General features: G+C 44.4%; 2 protein-coding genes across 2 annotated transcripts in view; one reads left to right on the forward strand and one right to left on the reverse strand.

Moving 5' to 3' along the window:
* The window catches only part of txnrd2.2 (thioredoxin reductase 2, tandem duplicate 2), a 35,123-nt gene extending 17,832 nt beyond the window's left edge, over window positions 1–17,291 (reverse strand). Inside the window, exons 1-11 of the mRNA XM_072664619.1 lie at window positions 17,213–17,291; window positions 16,583–16,651; window positions 15,063–15,119; window positions 14,764–14,908; window positions 14,420–14,494; window positions 13,738–13,816; window positions 13,546–13,608; window positions 9,778–9,848; window positions 5,795–5,814; window positions 5,503–5,594; window positions 3,625–3,799 (exon numbers count right to left, since the gene is read on the reverse strand). Coding sequence (XP_072520720.1) covers window positions 3,625–3,799; window positions 5,503–5,594; window positions 5,795–5,814; window positions 9,778–9,848; window positions 13,546–13,608; window positions 13,738–13,816; window positions 14,420–14,494; window positions 14,764–14,908; window positions 15,063–15,119; window positions 16,583–16,651; window positions 17,213–17,291 — 925 coding nt within the window. The remainder of the gene's footprint in view (window positions 1–3,624; window positions 3,800–5,502; window positions 5,595–5,794; window positions 5,815–9,777; window positions 9,849–13,545; window positions 13,609–13,737; window positions 13,817–14,419; window positions 14,495–14,763; window positions 14,909–15,062; window positions 15,120–16,582; window positions 16,652–17,212) is intronic.
* A 1,014-nt stretch (window positions 17,292–18,305) lies between these two features.
* Window positions 18,306–22,120, forward strand: pebp1 (phosphatidylethanolamine binding protein 1). The gene is made up of 4 exons (XM_072664637.1): window positions 18,306–18,520; window positions 19,511–19,620; window positions 19,774–19,874; window positions 21,514–22,120. The coding sequence occupies exons 1-4, from the start codon at window positions 18,386–18,388 to the stop codon at window positions 21,729–21,731; spliced, it is 564 nt and encodes a 187-aa protein (XP_072520738.1). The 5' UTR covers window positions 18,306–18,385; the 3' UTR covers window positions 21,732–22,120.

The raw sequence follows: 22,120 nt of genomic DNA on the forward strand, positions 1-22,120 counted from the left end.
CCCTACTAGAATCTCTTCAGCTAGCTAACACCAAGAGGATTCAGAGAGGACATCAGCACTTCCTTGTATGACTTGGGAAGAATTACAATTCTTGATACAGGACTAAAAATAATGCTATGCTAAGCTAGTAGCAGAACCTTTGGATCTACAGGCAGTGAGACGTTTTAGCAGCCGGGTTCTATAGAAACCCATTAGATTCATTTTTTTTTTTTAATTAAGACACAGAGTTTGAAACTGTGCTGAAGGTAAAGTCCACACCTGTACTGGCGTGGGAGCAATAGGAGCTGAGCCATCCTGCACCATAGAGGAAGTCTCCTCCTGAACCATAGAGGAAATCTCCTCTTTCCTGAGCTCCAGCAGGCACCTGTGGAAGGGCACAGCTCAGAGGAAGGCCGGATAGAGAGGGGCAGCGGGATCAGGGAGGGACACAGGCTCGTCCAGCAAATTCCACTGTTTTGAGATGAATACGAAATGTTCTTATGTTTCCGGAGAGAGAGAGTGTTTGTGCGTGTGTGTGTGTGAGAGAGAGAGAATAGGGATGGACTATACACCACAGCAATGAGCAACAGAAAGTCTTATGAAAAATGAGATTAGGTGCCCATACCACCTCTGCACAGTACTCTATATACACTATATATATGGACAAAAGTATTGGGACACCTCCTAATCGTTGAATTCATGTGTTTGATTCACTCCCATTACCACAGGGATGTCAAATCAAGCCCCTAGTCCTGCAGTCGGCCTTTCTTGCACACATTAGTGAAAGAATGGGAGGTTCTGAAGAGCTCACTGAACTCCAGCGTGGTTCTGTATGTAATAGGAGACACCGCTGCACCAACAACAACAAGTCAGCTGGTGAAATTTAGACCTTCCCTCCTAGATCTTCCTCCATCAGCTGTGAGTGGTGTTATTATTGAACAGTGGAAGAGTTTAGAGGAACAGCTCACAGAGAGCAGCTCAGCCACAGAGTGTCTGTCAGACCACGTAAAGTTACAGAGCGGGGTCAGGGCCGAGTGCTGAGCTCAGAGCAGAGTGCAGAAAAGCCTCCAACTGACTGCAGAGCTCCAGACCTGCTGCTGGTAGGGGGGACCAGCTCCATGTTAATGCCTATGAGTTTAGAATAAGTGGGTGGGGGTGAGATATATATATATATATATATATATATATATATATATATATATATATATATATATATATATATATATATATATAACTTTTCTAGAAGGTTTATGGGATGGCCTATACAGCAGATAGACCAGGGACATCCAGGCCGTGCTGAGAGAGAAAGAGAAAGTGAGGGGTGAGATGGGAAGTAGAAAGATTGAGAAAGAATGAAAGAGCACGATAGAGACAGATAGGGAGACAGGGGGAGGGAGAGAGAGAGAGAGAGATGGAGATAAAGACAGAGAGAGAAAATAGAAAGAGGGAGAAAGACCAAGGAAGACCGGGAGGGACGTGGAAGACATGGATAGGGAGAGAGAGAGAGAGAGAGAGAGAGAGAGAGAGAGAGAGAGAGAGAGAGCGAGACACAGAGAGAGAGCGAGACACAGAGAGAGAGCGAGACACAGAGAGAGCGAGAGAGAGTGTGAGAAGACAGAGATGGGAGGGAGAAAGGAAGAGATGGAGATAAACAGAGAGAGAAAAAAATTGAAAGAGGGAGAGATGGGAAGGAGAGAGAGAAAGAGAGAGAGATAAAGAGAGAGAGAGAGAGAGACGATAGAGACAGATATACAGAAAAAGAGGGGGACAAAGAGGCAGATAGAGACAGAGCGAGGACGTGAGACAGAACGAGAGAATCTGTAGATGAAACAGAGCGAGAGTCAGAGAGATCTGCAGTCTCTCTCCTGTACGTCAGAGTATCATCTTCATCAACACAGTCTTTATCCTCTCTCAGGGAAACATCGCTCGACACCCTGCGGTCAAAAAATAAACCAGCGCCGGCCTGCCGGATACTACCCACAATCCCCCACCACCACTACGCAGCTCACACGAACGAGAGACACAGAGAAAGAGGAGAGGAATGTGGACAGTGACCGCGCTGAGGGATGGACACATGCTGAGGGATGGAGAGGCAGAAGAACTACCCCCCCTCCCCCTTTCCACCACCCACCCCTTTCCACCGGTCCAGCTGGGCTTCCGTAGCGGAGGGGAAAGCCCAGAGCGAGAGAACAAAGTGGGGAAGCCAGTGATTAACACGTCCCCTGATGGTTTCAGCTCACACTTTATTACGTTGTTTTCAGTCATGATAGCCCCTCTGTCTGCTGACCCAGCAGTTCGCAGGGTGTGTGTGTGTGTGTGTGTGTGTGTGTTTGCATGCAAGATAATAAAAGCTATGGCTGACAGATTTCAGACGCAGCTTTTCCAGAAGGCTGGACCGAGCGTTTACACGTGATGTGAAGGTCAGAATGATGGTTTCTGACCAAGGGTGTAAGACAATCGATAAGATCGATATATCGAAGTCTCTACAGTATTGATCAGTGAATAGTTTACATGTGAAGACTGGTGGCAGACAGAGGTTCATTCGGTGTTGTGTTTAAACCCCAACCACTAGGTAGCAGTCTTGTACTTTGGCCCAGGGGTCTCGAGAGGTCAAATCCCGAGCCGTGCTCTCTCCGGCTGGGTAGATGGCGCTCTCTCCCCAATCACCCTTTAGCCGACTGCAGTTGGAAAAGAGGCAGTGGCTGGCTTTGCATGTATTGGAGGAGGCATGTGGTGAGTCCTTACCCCCTTTTGAGGTTGGAAGCCTAGCTAGCTAGGGGGAAGTTATGACTGGGTGAGTTAATTGACAAGGAAAAAAAAAATGCTAATAATAATAAAAAATAAATAAAAGAAAATACATAAAATATCTTGTCTCGCTCTAGATGGCTACTACCTCTATGTTGTGTAATTGGTGGCCGGTGTGTGATGTGATAAACTCTGCAAAACCCCTTTTTTGGCTATTTGAGCTCATTCCCCTCACTGAAACGAGTGTGTAGTGCCAATTATAGCCACTAGGTGGCAGGGTATTGGAATGATGTGGCTCTTCAAACATTTCCCAGCCAATACGCTTTTGAGGGGGTTATAGGTGGAACCTGGGCTATACCCGGTTTCCAGGTGGGCATGGGTTGCATATTTGGGAAGCCCAACTGGGTCCCATCATTACAGCCACCCTAATCTCACATGGGACCTATTTAGACCCCATGTGCAGTGTATACCTTATATAGGGCCCATGTTTAACCCTCCTGGCCCTTATTACTGACCCTGGTGGGCATCCATATTTGGGTCCAACATGGAACCCATAAACAAAACTGTCAGGTTCCGAGTTGGGCTCCCCACACAGGCCCCACACGGGCAGAAATATCTAACTTACTGTTCTACGCCCCCTAAAAATTATACTTTTGTGTAACATGACAATAAAAAAAAGCATGAAAATCATGTGTGACCGCTCGGTTGAGTTGCCCAGTTAGGGTAAACAGAACCGGGCGCTAACGTTAGCACTGCACAAGAGCTCATATCAGTTTATTGGAGGTGTTTTAACTTCAGATTGGCAGATCTTTGGATCTATGAGAGGTAGTACTCGTTATTTCTGCCTGTAATTTCACACAGTTAAAGGGTTAAATTCCAGCACACAACTGAAAGCCTCACCTACAGCCCACAGCACTGAGTCGAAAGTCTCCTGATGCTCCTGCCTGCTCTGTGTGTCGGTCCAGGTGACCTGCAACAGCCCAGACGGAAGCTTCTCCACCTTCTTCGGCACACAGCCCCAAGAGAACCGCGTCCCATATGCTTCCATGTACTCAGTCACCAGCCGGGACATTTGCTGCAAGAGGAGCCAATAATTAATACATAATACATACATGTACATACACACATCAGACCAGCTACTTCATTATAACCACCTCCTTGTAGGTATATACATCCAGACTGTATCCATCTGTTCCTCTGCAGCCTCCTCAGTTATTCGGACCCCACAGGACTGACCACCACAGAGCAGACTGTAGTATATTTTGGGTGGTGGGTCGTCATTCTCAGCACCGCAACGACACTGACTGACATGCTGGTGGCGAGTGTGTGTGTTAGTAGTGTGTGTAGCACTGCTTGTGGTACGAGTGGATTGGACGCAGCAGTGCTGCTGGAGTGCTTAAACACTGTGTCTGTCTGTCCACTCACTGTCCACTCTCTATTAGACACTCCTCCTACCTAGCTGGTCCAGCTTGTAGATGAAGGTAAAGTCAGAGACAGAGGCTCTCTCTGATCTGCTGCTGCACAGGTTGTTGGTGTTAGTCATCCTCTAGTCCTTCATCAGTACCCACAGGACTCAGGCCTATCCACTCGTACCAGGTCACCAGCATGTCAGGCAGTGTCACTGCAGTGCTGAGAATGACGACCCACCACCCAAGAAATACTACAGTCTGCTCTGTGGTGGTCAGTTCTGTGGGGTCTTGTGCTTTGAAGAACAAACAGGGTGAAAGGAGGCTGATAACAGAGTCTGCTGAGGAACAGATGGATACAGTCTGGAATTCTAGAAACTAGGAGGTAGGTGGTATTAATGTTATGGCTCATCATTGGATATGTAAACTGTATGTGTGTATACAGTAGTCCAGTAGTCATTACTGGTGTTGCCAGTCTGCTTCTCAAGACAGGAGTCAAATCATTAGTTTGTAATTTAGGAATCAAAAACAAGGCAATAAAACAAGTCAGGCCAGGTCTGACATCCTGTTTTTGACATCCCGCAGAGCGCTGGCAGGTGTGACTCACTAGTGAGAGTAACATAGTGTGTAGAAGACTCTCCATTTGTGTTTGTCTACAACTGCTCTCATATGGACCAAACCCCCCCCCCAAAGTCAATGACCCCAGGCCATCCTCTCCACCCAATACTTTCGGGATGAGTTGAGGATTTGGCTTGGGATGAGGTGGGGTGGTGATCATCCATCCATCCAATGTGTATCCACGATCTGACTAACGCTCTTGCTGCTGAATGCAATCAAAGCCTCATAGCAATGGACAAAGGAGACCGTTACACCAACAGAAGCATATAAACCTGTCCCCCTTTAGAATTTTTTTTTTTTTAATTCAGGAGCAGGTGTCCCAATACTTTTGTCAATTTATTGTATGCTGTTTTTGTGACAGCATGTGTCACTGCAGTGCTGAGAATGACGACCCACCACCCAAGAAATACTACAGTCTGCTCTGTGGTGGTCAGTCCTGTGGGGTCTTGTGCTTTGAAGAACAAACAGGGTGAAAGGAGGCTGATAACAGAGTCTGCTGAGGAACAGATGGATATAGTCTGGAATTCTAGAAACTAGGAGGTAGGTGGTATTAATGTTATGGCTCATCATTGGATATGTAAACTGTATGTGTGTATACAGTAGTCCAGTAGTCATTAGTCATAGAATTTCTTTTTTTTTTAATTCAGGAGCAGGTGTCCCAATACTTTTGTCAATTTATTGTATGCTGTTTTTGTGACAGCATGTGTGCCCTGCAAGAGTGAGAGCACAGAAAACACAGCCTTTGGTGCAATACCTGATCAAACCCCCGGAGGGCGATGCTGCGCACCATCACAGTGGCGTCCAGGCCGATGCCGGTGAGAAATCCGGCACACTCCAAGCCCACGTCTTCGGGAAACACAGCTCAGGAAAAGACATGGGGGACAGGGCAGTACTGGCCTGCATCTCAGCAAAAGTAGTCATGTCCTGATACTGTGCACTAATCCCGCTCCATCCCAAACCACCTGCACGATGTTAATTATCAGGAAACATATAAACAGGGCTTCGCCTGAACTCTACAGGCTAGAACTAGTGGCACTAAAGGATACAGCTGGCTCCAACCACAAGCCTGAGGGAAGAAAAGAGAGAGAGAGCTCAGTGTTTAGTGTTCAGTAGTTAGACCTTAGTTCGGGTCTAAAGTATTAAATACTTATAAAATAGAGTCTAAAACCTCTGTAGGTATGATGATAAAAAATGATCTAAGTCTAAAAAGCTAAATTTACATAAAATAAAAAAATAAATAAGGGGTTCAGGATTGCATGGAATCACACAGGACCCCCCAAACACCCCCCACCTTAAGGCCTCTGCTTGCAGCCTACTATCATACACATGGAGCTCTCTAGAGCAGATACCCCAACATTTGCTGTCGAATGCCAGACATGCGCTATAGGGGGTATAAAGGGGTATAAAGCCCCCCAGCATTGAGCTGTGGAGCAGTAGAAGAACTGGCCATCCTCTCCACCCAATACTTTCAGGATGAGTTGAGGAGTCGGCTTGGGATGAGGTGGGGCGGTGATCATCCATCCAATATCCATGACCTGACTAATGCTTTTGTTGCTGAATGCAATCAAATCTTCACAGCAATGTTTTTTCAAAAAAGCCTAGCAGAAAGCCTTCTTCTCTGGACAATAGAGACTCCAGTTACTCCAACAAAAGCATATAACCCCCCCCCCCCCCCCCAAAATTACCCCCCAAATTCATGAGCAGGTGTCCCAATACTTTTGTCAATTTATTGTACGCTGTTTTTCTGGCGAATGATGGATTGTGCTGGAGAATGACGGTGTTTGGCGGCTTACTTAAATACAGGCAATAAATGTACACTCTTTTTCTCCTCCTTTATCCAAGGTAAACAGATTCGGCCGCAGTCTGAAGCTCCGCCATCACAAAAGCAATAAAGCTAATTCCTCAACAAATCCCAAAATTACACCCCGTCATCTCCGAGAGTGGTCTCCAGCTTTAGAGGAGAGGAGCACTGAAGGAGAAGACTTAGTACAGACCAGAAAAAGGGAGAGAAAAGGTCTAATGGAAGGTTTTTAAGAGAAGGAGTGTGTGTGTGTGTGTGTGTGTACAAGCGTGTGTGTGGTCAGGGTGTTGAAGTGAAAGGTAATTGCAGGTGGTGTAGCTAATCTTCACAAATGCAACGCCACGTACACGCTAGCCAGAGTCTGCTAGCGTCTCAGTCCAGACTACACACTGCTGAGTGATGCCAGCATCCGACAGCCTTTACACACCCCCCCCCCCACCCCCCCCTACATACAGACCACCCTGCAGACCTACCAACACCCATCTACGCTCAGCATGCTTTCATGTTTGGTCTTAGCTGAGGATTAAGGACAGGATGTCAGCGCTGTGTTCTCCACTTACTGCACCAGAGCATCTCCACGCACCCTCATCTGAGGCCGATCACATTACCTGCGCTCTGCCTGCCGTCACCCAGACCTGCTCTTAAGTGGGAATCTGAACTGGGGACGTTCCCAGACACAACGCCCATCAAGAACTGAAGAGAACTGCCCAAGGAGGTGCAACACTCTACTGGCCAGGTTCCATATTGTTGAAGTCATGCAAGAACCTCATATCTCCATTTTATTTTATTTTTTTAATTTTTGACATATGTGAATCCAGCGGTTGTTATTATTAACCTTCCTAATAGTAATAATAATCATTATTTTTATTATTGCATATTTAAAGAGCAATAAATGCACTAGATGGTTACTATGGAAACATGAAGCGACAGGGACTTATTATATCATTACCAAATACTCTACACCTCTCCTCCACCTCTCTCGCCCTCATGTGCGTGCCAATCTCTACCCACAATTCTGTCCGTCACTCAGCGATGCCCCGTCAGCCGGTGATTGGCTGACCCTCCAGCTGCTCACCTGACAACCCATCCACAACACATCACAACAGCAGCAGCTGGAGGAGGAAACAGCTGGAACGCGTTCAACACTCATCGTAAAAATACGTGTGTGTCTGTGTGTGTGTCTGTGTGTGTGTCTGTGTAAAAAAAAAAAAATCTGCGTGAGGCCTGTGAGTTTACTCAGGGTTTAAGAGAGAGCTGCTGTTGTACAAATATTGATTACATTAGTTAGTTATTAGGATGAACCATTCAGTCCCCGCTAAAAATTATTTCCTATCCGCTGTGAAACATTCAGTATCCGCTATGAATTATTCAGTTTCGCTATGAACCATTCAGTATCCGCTATGAATTATTCAGTACTCGCTATGAACTATTCAGTACCCGCTATGAATTATTCAGTACCCGCTATGAACTATTCAGTACCCGCTATGAACCATTCAGTACCCGCTATGAACCATTCAGTACCCGCTATGAACTATTCAGTACCCGCTATAAACCATTCAGTACCCGCTATTAATTATTCAGTCCCCGCTATGAATTATTCAGTCCCCGCTATGAATTATTCAGTCCCCGCTATGAATTATTAATTCCCCACTATAATTTTATTCAGTATCCGCTATGAATTATTCAGTACCCACTATGAATTATTCAGTACCCGCTATGAATTATTCAGTACCCGCTATGAATTATTCAGTACCCGCTATGAATTATTCATTCCCCACTATAATTTTATTCAGTATCCGCTATGAATTATTCAGTACCCGCTATGAATTATTCAGTACCCGCTATGAATTATTCAGTACCCGCTATGAATTATTCAGTCCCCGCTATGAATTAATTAGTACTCGCTATCAACCATTCAGTACCCGCTCACTATGGATTATTTAATATCAACAATAAATTATTCAGTAACCATAGCAAATTTATACAGCAATGATTTATTCAGTAGTTCATGGGAATTCTTCAGTATCCACTACAAATTATTTAGAGATCACTATTAATAAAACAGCATCTACTAGCAATTAAGCAATTTAGGAACTGTTATGAATTATAAAATAACTGATATGCAACTAATATGCAATGTTTCAGAGCAATGTGTTTGTTGAATTAAGGATACAATTAATTGTGAATTTTAATTGTTGTCATAAAATACAATACAATTCAATAATAAACACCAATTTTGTTTCTTTAGAAATTTTATAATTCATCATCTTACAAAGATTGTGTCTATTCCTAACAGTCAGCTTTCACTTAAAACTCTGATTAGTGCTTTAATCACTAAATTATTAATTGATTATTATAATCAACAGGGACAGCCCTAACCTCAACTATTCAGAAATGTCTCAAGAGAGTCTGCAGCTCTGTCAGCCTGGATACGGTGGAAAGACTGGACAGAGTGCTGAAGGTTCCCACTCCTCTGGTGAGGCTGCTTTCAGTAAACCACAATATTCTGAGAATCCTCAATAAATCATTTACTAAGATAAAAAAAAACATACGTGAATTTTTATATAATTAATATTTACCAATATTGTAGTACTGGTCACCTACTTACAATGTTTTACTTACTTATTAGTTTTCTCAAATTCAGATTATTTTAGAAATTATTATATATTTTTAAAATTAATATTTTTTTAATAAAACTTTATTCAGTGGTTTTACTTATTATTACAATTATTTATTAATTATTTATTTAAAAGATAACATTTTAAGCAATTTGAATGCACAACATGAACAGCAATTATATTTTATTATTATTATTATTATTAATGATAATAATAATTATAATAATAATAATAATAATAAAATATGTTGGAACAGATTAGAGTACTCTTTAATAAAATATGTGATTCGTTTGGGGCCAAGTAAAACTTCTAATAAAGTTTAATGGTTTTATATTAATATTATATTAAAATTAATATTATATTCATATATTAAAATTATAATTGTTGTATTGCATTACTGCATAAATCGCTCCACCAATTTATTTTAGCAGCAAGTTTTAAACATTACTCAGAATTCCACCAAAACGATAAAGTCGTAGATTTGCATCCCGTGCGAGACGTGGCGGGACACAGGCGGCAGACGTCAACACATTAGAACAGAAGGTGGGAGATTATGGAAAGGGCTGATCTAGAACATTGTGAGGGATCAGCTCATCACTCACACACTCACGTTTTTCCTGGAGACTCTTTAAGCCAGAAGAGATCATCACTGCTGATGCCGAACTCCAGCGCTCCCGGAACCTGGAACACAGAACAGCAGGTTCAGCACCTCCCTGCCCACAGTGCTTCGTCTGTCCAGCAGCACACAGACCACTGGCAAGGTCAGAGCTCACAGGAGAGTTACAGCTCACTGAGCTGATCAAACTTTCCCAACATGGACAAATGTTCAAATATAAAGACAATCACCATTATAATAACAGCAATAACACTTTACTTTACTTACTCAGAGTTATTCAGTGTGCACTACCTACATCCACAATGAATTATTCAGTGTCCACTATCAACGTCCACAATGAATTATTCAGTGTCCACTATCAACATCCACAATGAATTATTCAGTGTCCACTATCAACATCCACGATGAATTATTCAGTGTCCACTATCAACGTCCACAATGAATTATTCAGTGTGCACTATCAACATCCACGATGAATTATTCAGTGTCCACTATCAACGTCCACTATGAATTATTCAGTGTCCACTATCAACGTCCACTATGAATTATTCAGTGTCCACTATCAACGTCCACTATGAGTTATTCAGTGTGCACTATCAACGTCCACTATGAATTATTCAGTGTCCACTATCAACGTCCACTATGAGTTATTCAGTGTGCACTATCAACGTCCACTATGAATTATTCAGTGTCCACTATCAACATCCACAATGAATTATTCAGTGTCCACTATGAATTATTCAGTGTCCAATATCAATGTCCACTATGAGTTATTCAGTGTCCACTATGAATTATTTGGTGTCCACTATCAACATCCACTATGAATTATTCAGTGCCCACTATCAACATCCACTATGAGTTATTCAGTATCTACTACCTACATCCACTATGAATTATTCGGTATCAACTATCAACATCCACTATAAGTTATTCAGTGCCTACTAGGAATTATTTGGTGTCCACTATGAATTATTCAGTGTGCACTACCTACATCCACTATGAATTATTCAGTGTCCACCATCAACATCCACTATGAGTTATTCAGTGTCCACTATGAATTATTTGGTGTCCACTATCAACATCCACTATGAATTATTCAGTGCCCACTATCAACATCCACTATGAGTTATTCAGTATCCACTATCAACATCCACTATGAGTTATTCAGTATCCACTACCTACATCCACTATGAATTATTCAGTGCCCACTATGAATTATTCAGTGCCCACTATCAACATCCACTATGAATTATTCAGTGCCCACTATCAACATCCACTATGAATTATTCAGTATCCACTACCTACATCCACTATGAATTATTCGGTATCAACTATCAACATCCACTATAAGTTATTCAGTGCCTACTAGGAATTATTTGGTGTCCACTATGAATTATTCAGTGTGCACTACCTACATCCACTATGAATTATTCAGTGTCCACCATCAACATCCACTATGAGTTATTCAGTGCCCACTATGAATTATTTGGTATCCACTAGAAATTATTCAGTGTCCACTATCAACATCCACTATGAATTATTCAGTGCCCACTATGAATTATTCAGTGCCCACTATCAACATCCACTATAAATTATTCAGTGACTGCTATAAGTAACAATCTACTAACACTGAACAAATGGAGTTTTAATATGAATTTTAAAAACATGCATTACACATTCCCAACATTTTTTCTATCCACTATGAATCATACAGTATCCACTATGAATTATTAACGGATATGAATTTTCAGTCTCAGTCATGAGTTATACAGTATCTACTAGGAATTACTCAGTATCCACCATCAACATCCACTATGAATTATACAATATCTACTAAGAATTATTTAGGAACCACTATGAATTATGCAGAATCCATCATGAATTATATCTAGGAATTAGTAACCATAAGGGATTATTCAATATCCACTATTAATTCTTTTTTTTTTTAATGTAGAAAATATTTTTTCAAATCACATCACATTATCATTATGAATTATTCAGTGTCCAATATGACTTATCCACCATTATGAATGAAGTATTCATTATTAATTAATCCACTATTTATTATTTAGTAACTGTTATGCAACCAATATGTAATTAATGTTGTTTAAATGGTTAACATTATTAATATTAAATGTTATTAATTTATTGATTACTCAATAATAATAATAATATTAACAATAGACAGTTAATAAATATTACAATTGCAAGCAATTACTTAAGTGTTAAATACCTTAACCTACTACACATGCTCCTAATCAGTTCGTAGGTGGTAATTAACACTTAACAAGCAGGGAGCTAATCAACCCCTCCTATTCCAGTCAGTGGAGCATCAACATGAGTCTGAAGCTGTTTAAGCTAATGCTGCTTTAAGCGGCTCATCTTGGAAAGGCAGTTAACTGATCTGATCTCATATTAATATTAAACGTGATTATTAAAATTAACCAAAACTGTGAAGTTAGGAAATTACATGGTTGGTTACTATGGTTATCTTGTCCCCCTCATCAATTCCTCCACACTCCACTAGGGGGAACCAACTCACAGAATGAACACCTATGCTCTAGCTCTTCATCAATGGTCGGTTTTGTCCACAGAGCCTCTCTTGGGTGGATATTTTTGGGTGGTGGAGCCACTGTGAACCCAACAGTGACCCTGATGTGTTTAAAAGCCCACACACACACACACACACACACACACACACACACACCCGACAAGTACCATGCCAGAGACAGTGCTAAGGTGATAATGGTCCACCACACCTACTTAATATCTGGTTCTATGGTAAATTGTCTCCATGATAACTAGCTACTGATGGTCACGCAAAGACCTTGTATCTGAACTTTTGCTCTTTTTTTTCCACGTTTTGACATACTTGGAATCCGACAGCTGGTCTTTATATTATATCACAATTTTATGGACCAATAGAACTGGACCAATAGAAATGCTCTAAAATCCTCCTGTAAAATTTGAGGGTTTTGTGTAACAGTGATGGTCTAATTAATATTCCATTATGTGTTTCTGTTTGTACCCTGCGTTTAAACACACATACCATATGCACAAAAGTATTGGGACACCTACACATTACGCCTACAGGAGCTTTTCTGACCTCCCATTCTAAACCCATAGGCATTAATATGGAGCTGGTCCCCCTTTGCAGCTCTAACAGCAGCAGCAGGTCTGGAGCTCTGCAGTTATTGGAGGCTTTTCTGCACTATGCTCTGAGCTCAGCACTCGGCCCTGACCCCGCTCTGTAACTTTATGTAGCCGAGTTGCTCTCTGTGGTTCCTCCTAAACACTTCCACTGTTCAATAATAACACCACTCACAGCTGATGGAGGAAGATCTAGGAGAGAAGGTCTAAATTTCACCAGCTGATTTCTTCTTGTTGGTGCAGCGGTGTCTCCTATTACATACAGAACCACGCTGGAGTTCAGTGAGCTCTTCAGAACCTCCTGTTCTTTCACTAATGTGTGGAAGAAAGGCTGACTGTGTGGCTAGGGGCTTGATTTTATACACCTGCGGCTGAATGAGACTGAATGAAACACCTGAAATCAAGGATCAAGACGTGTGTCCCAATACTTTTGTCCCATGCGTTTTATCACTGAGAGCTTACTGAGCAGTAATCAAACAGAGGTTAAGCCTCATCCTCACAGACAGAGGGAGGAAATATTATCAGAAGCTCGTTCTGAAGTTTTACCAGCAAGGTCAGACAAACACACCAACACACCCACACACACACACAGGCCTTGCTACAGAATCTCACATGCGTGGGGTACTTTGGCCGTCCACCAGTAGCTAACACAACGTTCCTGGCCGTCACAGTCATCTGCAGACAGAAAACAAAGGCAGGGGAACCAATCAGAACACAGCTCCACCGCTAACGTCCTTCACAGCGATGAATTTTAGGGAGGAACCGTGGCATTTTTATCGAAGCTGGTGCACTCTGCGTAGCTACCTCCTTCCCCCTGGCATTCACGCATCTGATAGTGTGCTCGTCCACCAGACTGCCTTTCATGTTCAGATACTTCACCTTCCTGCACAAACACACACACAGAGAGGGTACTGTGTACAGGGAGCGCATCAACAATGACCCATCATGACCCACAATGACCCAAATGTTTGTGGACACCCCTTCTAAGAAGCAATAGTAGTCAGCTACTAAAGCTGCACTTACTGCTGACCCAGATGTGCACAAGCACACATACACAGCTTGTCTAGTCCCTGTAGAGAAGTACTGCCAATAGAATAGGACTATCTCTGGAGTAGATAAACCAACATGAACCTATTGGCACCATGCTGCCTACTAATGCCAGGCGTGGGCTATAGAGGGGTTCGAGCCCCCCAGCATTGAGCTGTGGAGCAGTGGGAGAACTGTGTTCTCAGGAATAACGATGGTGGAGCTCCATCTAATACTTTTAGGATGAGTTGGGGTGTTGGTGGTGATCATCAGTAGAGACAGTCACTCCAACAAAAGCAGGATACACTCTTTTAAAATGGCCAGCGTGTACAGGTTCGATGTAGGCATTTCAGAGTATAGACAATTATGCCTATAAGGCCTTCTCCTGTAAAGTTGCCATTTTGGAGATACAAGGTTTTGGTGGGACAAATAAATTATGCATGTATAGCTCTTCACTCACCTGTCCTGCAGCTGGACCCTATGGCCCCAGTTTAGCGACCTCACATAATTCTGTACTGCCTCAGCCATCGTCGCCCTACAACACACAAACAGGCCTGAATGAAGGACACGTCTGTCCTCAGGCTCAGATCAGGAGCATGAGCACACATAAGGACTAACCCTAACTGCAGGGAGGAGTTGTTGAGGCCTGATCTAAGCTCTAAAGTGAATTACACTCCCCAACTGTAGGGGGGCCATTCATGGACGTTACAGCTCTGCAAACGGATGCAATACCCATACAGCTCAGGCGTTGACCTCCATCTCCTACAAGCTCGCTCAGTAAAACAGGGAGTCACTGAAACCCACCAGTCATGTGACACAGGCTCAGGGATCTGCCAGCCATACTTCTTAGCGTCCTTCATGGCAGAACCCAGCAGAGCAGCCTGGTGCATAAGCTTCTTGGGAATGCAGCCAACGTTCACACACGTGCCTCCAAGACCCCATTTCGTGCCTGAAAGGAAAGCAATGCAAAGACTTTAGCTAGTGTTTCTCTCTTGCAAACACACACACACACACACACACACACACACACACACACACACACACACACACACACACACACACACCTCTAAAGTTACAGAAAGGATAACAAACAGTCGAAATACCTCTCACTGAAGGTTCGACATAGTCCAGAACAGCCACCTTTTGTCCCAACTGTGCCGCTACAGGAAAAAAAAAGAAAAAAAGACTGGATTAGCACATTTAATATTATTTATATGTACATTTCCAATATTGTCACGCGTAAATATATAAAAACATTATTCCAGGGGCTCCGAGTGGCTCAGCAGTCTGATGCATCTAATGCTAGCATGGGTCGCAAGTTCGAATCTAAAGCCGTGCTGCTTCGCCATCAGCAGCCGGAGTCAGAGTGAGCACAACTGGCACAACTGTGCTCTCTCCGGGTGGGTAGAGGGCACTCTCTCTCCCCTCATCACTCTTAAGCAATGTTGGCCAGCAGAGGCTTCTGTTGGCTGTTGGCTGGGGCAGCAGAGCTGGGGAAGAGGGGCTTTGGCTGGCTTTGCATTGCCAGTATTAGGCAGAGTTTTGAACAGGTGGGTAAATTGGCACTACCAAACTGGGAGAAGGGGGAAATTTGATGAATAATGAAATTAAAATAAAAGATTTTAGTCATTTTGGAGCATTTCTACTGGTCAGTTATTAAAAATGGTAAATACAGAGATATCTGTTTTTTGCATGATAGCCACAATATTCAAAATACTGTTCATTTGAATATTTAAATTTTCTACTGGACATATTTTTTTATCGTTTTAATGCAGTTTTATATGAAACACTAACAGACGAATAATCTCGAATCTTATGAACAGTAGGCTTAGTAGCATCTACTTAAACCGGTTAGAGCACCGGCCAATTAATGACAGGGTTGTGGGTTCAATACCCGGGTTTGGCAAGCTGCCCCTGTTGGGCGAGGTCACCCTTGAACAAGGCCGTTCACCCTCTCTGCTCCCCGAGTTGCCTACTGTGCTGACTCACTGTCATTGTGTGTGTTGGATCACTAGTGTGTGTGTGTGTGTCCAACACTAATGTTGGTATTGTCAGGTATTGCTCCGAATAGCTCAGCGGCCTAAGGCTGAGGACTGCTGTAGTTCGAATACGGGGTCATGCTGCTTGTTGCCATCAGCAGCCAGAGCCTGAGAGAGCACAATTGGCCTCCCCACATCACTCCCCACTGACCAGAGCTGGGGAAGGCATCGGCTGCCCAGTGATGAGGCATCAGTGGCTAACGGCACATGTATCAGAGGAAGCATGTGTGGGTGTCTTCCCCCTCATAGTGCTGGGAGCACTGGGGGTCTTAACGAGAGAGCTGGTTAACTGACCGACTAAACTAGGGATGGAAATATGGGAACAAATGTAAAAAAGAAATAATAATAAAAGTACTATAATATCATTATAAACAAATTCCTTAATTTAATTAAATATTACCACCAGACAGATCAGTTCAGATCTGACTTACATTTCAAAGCTTGCAAAATTCTATTAATTTTATGCCATCAATTATGGTCAAATCCGTCATTTTCCAGGTATATCTACACACTCAAGGCCGTGTTACAGGATAATGGCCAGTATGGATAATAACAGCGCACTGCCTTGATAATGACCAACTTACCCTCCTTCGAGCACGCCAGTCCTCCAGAACCGCCTCCAATCACTACGAGGTCATAATCAAACTTCCCTGCTGCAAAAGCACAAACACCATCAGCTACAAACCAGCCCCAGGGTCAGCCAGGTGCTGTAACTGCATGTCCAAAAGTTTGTAGACACCTGCTCTTCCAGCATGTCTACTGAAATCAAGGGTATACACATGGAGTGTGTCACCCTGTGCTGCAGGAACAGCCTCTAGTCTTCTGGGAAGAGTTTATCTAGATTTTCTGATACTGGTACTGGTACTGACATTGAAGTCCAGTTCGGTTCTACCACTCTTACTAATCCCAAAGTACTCTAATCCCAAAGTACTGGCTGGAGGTCAGACCATCCCACAGAAGGAAGGAGAGGGGGGGGGGGGTGGTCTCTATACACCTCTAACCCATTTATGTGCTGCCTGTATAGCTGAATTGACTCATTAGGCGTCTCTTTACTTTTGGACATGTTACTGCACTGCACTGAATTGAATGAGTCTAAGGTTCAAGCCTAAGTGCTAAAGCTGTAAACCTCCACAGATCGTGCAGCATTAAGATCTCAGTGTGGAGGAGCCCCCTTAACCCCCTTAGCCCCCCTTAAGCCCGCAGACCACCTTTACCTGTGAGGTTTCTCTTTGGGAGCTGAAAGCCAAAGCTGCACCAGTGCTTGAGCCTGTGTCTGCTGTAGAAGGCAGCCATTGCTGCTGTACCGGAGGACCTCTGGCACCACATGCAGCCGGCGTGTGTCTGTCGAGCTGCCTGCCTTCATTACTAACCTTCTCCCACCAATCGATAGTCTGACAGTTTGGACATTAGCTATTAATTGTACGTTATTCATTTTTAACTTATTTATTTTATTATTATTTATTTTTATTTATTATTCAATTACAAAAAACGAAAATGACAGTACTAATTTTATCACAGATAAAAATAAATATATATAATTAAGAAGAATAATGTATTTAAATAAAAACAACATTTTAAAATGATAAAACAGCTATAGTTACTTGTGTAAATGCAAAATATTTAATCTTATGTAAATTACCAATCTACCTATTAAGCTAAAACGTGCAAAAATAAATTTTAAATGTTGTGTTTCATATATATATATATATATATATATGAACTTACATATATATGAATATATTACACAGAAGGACAAATATTAAATATTGTTTAAATAAATTAAAATATGTAAAAGAAAAAACATTAACTATGGAATCGTATCTACAATAATTATATTTTAAATACTATAAGCTTTATTTTCTGTATTATAACACATTCTATTCATACATAATACAAAACTATGATTTTTAATTTAATACAATTTAAACATTTGCAGATAATTTTAAATAGTTAAGACCTCATAAAAACAAAAGCAATATATTATTTCAGGAGATGCATACTGGACATATTGTCCATAATATCTATTTTATTCTGTATTTTTCTGTATATTTGATTATTTTTAAATATTAAAATAAATATGTGAATAAAAATATTAAAGGACTTTTATTTTGTACTCGACAGAAAACCATTACAACACACTTGAATCACGCAGCTGTCGTCTGCCCTCTAGTGGTCAAAACGTGGGAGCTGCAGTGGGCGGCGCCGTTGTGTATTGACAGCCGGTCTGACCAATCACCATCATCCCGCATTCTTGTGAGAAAGCTGATTGGTCCGCTTAAAGCAGTGTTGACATCGCTAGGGGGAGACGTCGCTCTGCGCTCTGCTTCAGCTCCCTGCTCGACGGACGGGACGCGCTCAGCTGCTGGACATTGTGGCTAAAGGTGACCATGCCGGTGGACATCAACCAGTGGAGCGGGGCTTTAGCCCTCACTGAGGTGGACGAGAAGCCGGCCAAGCCTCTTACGGTCAAATACGGCTCGCTGGAGATCGACGAGCTGGGGAAAGTAGTAACACCCACTCAGGTTAGAGTAGATTCGTGCACGAGCTTAACATGATGCCTGAGCAAATGTGCATAAACGTGTAAATGCATGACTTTTTAATCTGCATTTTTAATATGCATGAATTTTTATTGCATTTTTTATTTGCCAGCTCATTATTTCAACGTCCCGTTCCACCTTAAACGGTGCAGCAGATAGTACTGCGCCATTTAAGGTGGAATGGAAAACACTAGACTACTGCAGATCAGTGTGAAGCTCTTTAAGACCAAAAAAGCATTTGTTTCTAAAAGCCCATCTTACGTAAATTGCACCCCCCGGTCGCCCACCACGCTGACCTCATTTGTAAACAGGTCTCGCGATATGAGATCTGAGGTCTGGGGTGCTAAAAATGGGCTCGTGCACGCGGGACAGTTGCAGTGGTCCCATTCAGCACAGTTCGGTTGCATCATCGTGTGTCTACATAGCTCTGTCTGAGCATGTACACCAATCACCCATAACATTAAAACCACCGACAGACCTTTTAAGGTCACGTGTCATGTGGAAAAAGGAGCAGGTCTAAGGATCTGATGTCTAGAGGACTGGGTCAGACTATGTCCAGATACTTCAGGACACCTTCAGAGGTCCTGCGGAGCCCTTGCCTCAAGCCGTCCGCCCTGTTTTTGGTGGAATGAGGCGGGCCTACATGATCTTAGGCAATCGGAGTGGTTCTAATGTTATGGCTAGGCTTGTAGAAACGCTTAGACCTTCGTCTGTCAGAGCAGAAGTTGGACTTTAACGGGTCAGGTTGTTCGGCTAAAGTCAAACATTGACCAATGAAGCTGTTTTTTAAGGACTTGACCCTCAGGAGGTCCTCTGGAGTTTCTCTGGAGCTCATTAATCAGATGATATTGAGTACTGGAGGTATCTAAGCGTTTGTTTTGCATTAAAAAATGATGTTTTTTAAATGCATGGACATGTATTTTGTCTCAGTGTTGTAGTTTCTAGTAGTGCTGACTGTCTGAAGGTCATCTGCAGGTGCAGAATCGGCCCACGCTGATCGACTGGGAGGGATGTGACCCCAATAAGCTGTACACGCTGGCCATGACCGATCCGGACGCACCCAGCAGGAAGGATCCCAAGTTTCGGTAGGCTGGTGTCCATCACCAAAGCAGCGTTTCCACCTAGTCTAGTATAAGAAATCAGTTAAAATGACCAACGTCGGTCATTGGTCAGCCTGCTACCATGAACAGAGCCAGCTAGAGGATTCGTACTGACTCACTAACTCTGTGTTCTTCCAGGGAGTGGCACCACTTTCTCGTCGTTAATATGAAAGGGAACAACGTCTCCAGCGGGTGTGTGATGTCCGACTATGTGGGTGCTGGCCCCCCGAACGGGACTGGTAAGAGATGTTGCTTGTTTCTGATTCAGGTCAGTAAATCAGGGGAAAGGTGGAGGTGGTTTAATGATTGAGGTTAAATTTCTACCCATCAGAGCAAAGTTCAGACTCTGGGCTGAATTACCGGTAGTAAATCAGGGCATGTTGCTTAACAGGTGATAGAAAAGCCTAAGATATCCCAAGACTAGAGTGTGGAAGGGGCCCCGAGGGGTCCAGCGGATCAAGGCCCTGTCATGCAGCTGAGGCCCATAGAGAGCACAATTGGTCTTGCTCTCTCCAGGGCGGGTAGATAGGGCTCTCTCCAGGGCGGGTAGATGGAGAGCTGTCTCCAGGGCGGGTAGATGGGGCTCTCTCCCCATGGCAGGTAGATGGCGCTCTCTTTAGGGCGGGTAGATGGGGAGCTCTCTCCAGGGCGGGTAGATGGGGCTCTCTCCCCATGGCGGGTAGATGGGGAGCTCTCTCCAGGGCGGGTAGATGGGGAGCTCTCTCTCCAGGGCGGGTAGATGGGGAGCTCTCTCCAGGGCGGGTAGATAGGGCTCTCTCCAGGGCGGGTAGATGGGGAGCTCTCTCCAGGGCGGGTAGATGGGGAGCTCTCTCCAGGGCGGGTAGATAGGGCTCTCTCCAGGGCGGGTAGATGGGGAGCTCTCTCCAGGGCGGGTAGATGGGGAGCTCTCTCCAGGGCGGGTAGATAGGGCTCTCTCCAGGGCGGGTAGATAGGGCTCTCTCCAGGGCGGGTAGATGGGGAGCTCTCTCCAGGGCGGGTAGATGGGGAGCTCTCTCCAGGGCGGGTAGATGGGGAGCTCTCTCCAGGGCGGGTAGATGGGGCGCTCTCTCCAGGGCGGGTAGATGGAGAGCTGTCTCCAGGGCGGGTAGATGGAGAGCTGTCTCCAGGGCGGGTAGATGGGGAGCTCTCTCCAGGGCGGGTAGATGGGGAGCTCTCTCCAGGGCGGGTAGATGGCGCTCTCTCTCCAGGGCGGGTAGATGGCGCTCTCTCTCCAGGGCGGGTAGATGGGGAGCTCTCTCCAGGGCGGGTAGATGGGGAGCTCTCTCCAGGGCGGGTAGATGGGGAGCTGTCTCCAGGGCGGGTAGATGGCGCTCTCTCTCCAGGGCGGGTAGATGGCGCTCTCTCTCCAGGGCGGGTAGATGGCGCTCTCTCTCCAGGGCGGGTAGATGGGGGGGCTCTCTCTCTAGGGCGGGTAGATGGGGGGGCTCTCTCTCTAGGGCGGGTAGATGGGGGGGCTCTCTCTCTAGGGCGGGTAGATGGGGGGGCTCTCTCCAGGGCGGGTAGATGGGGCGCTCTCTCCAGCCTGGGTAGATGGGGCGCTCTCTCCAGGGCGGGTAGGTGGAGAGCTGTCTCCAGGGCGGGTAGGTGGAGAGCTGTCTCCAGGGCGGGTAGGTGGGGCTCTCTCCAGGGCGGGTAGGTGGGGGGCTCTCTCCAGGGCGGGTAGATGGGGGGCTCTCTCCAGGGCGGGTAGATGGGGGGGGCTCTCTCTCTAGGGCGGGTAGATGGGGGGGCTCTCTCTCTAGGGCGGGTAGATGGGGGGGCTCTCTCTCTAGGGCGGGTAGATGTGGGGGGGGCTCTCTCCAGGACGGGTGGATGTAACGTAACGAGCTTTAAGGCTATTTGTGTCTTACTCCGCAGGCCTCCACCGTTATCTGTGGTTGGTGTACGAGCAGCCGGGCTCTGTGAACTGCACCGAATCTGTCCTGACCAACCGCTCCGGAGACAAACGTGGAAAGTTCAAGATCGCCAGCTTCCGCAGCAAATACGGCCTGGGCGCCCCTGTGGCCGGCTCGTGCTTCCAGGCTGAGTGGGACGACTACGTCCCAAAGCTTTATGAGCAGCTTTCTGGAAAATAAACTGGAGTGAAATGCCCCTTTTCTGGAGCCGGACAGGGCTGGGGTCTGTGTAGTTTCACCATCACCTGGATCACAGCAGCCCGTTAACATATAGCGTATTTGAGTCGATCCCAGCCGCTCTGAGCCACATCTTGCCTTTGTTTCACTGCTCTCACAGTATTAAACAGACAAATCCAGATTTAATTTGATTTGATTTCATTGTAAATGCTAAGTTTAATTACAGGCTTTTTCCATACCTTGTTCCTATGGATACAAACTTACTTTTGTGCACCCCAGTATTCCTGTGATGCTTTATTATATTGGTCTGTAAGAAGTGTCAGGAATGATGGGAAATGGTGTTCCTGATTTAAAAAATGTTTGCGAAAATTAAAATCGACTAATTAAAAGTA

Source organism: Salminus brasiliensis, chromosome 20, assembly GCF_030463535.1.
Source record: "Salminus brasiliensis chromosome 20, fSalBra1.hap2, whole genome shotgun sequence".
In the NCBI taxonomy this organism is placed as follows: domain Eukaryota; kingdom Metazoa; phylum Chordata; class Actinopteri; order Characiformes; family Bryconidae; genus Salminus; species Salminus brasiliensis.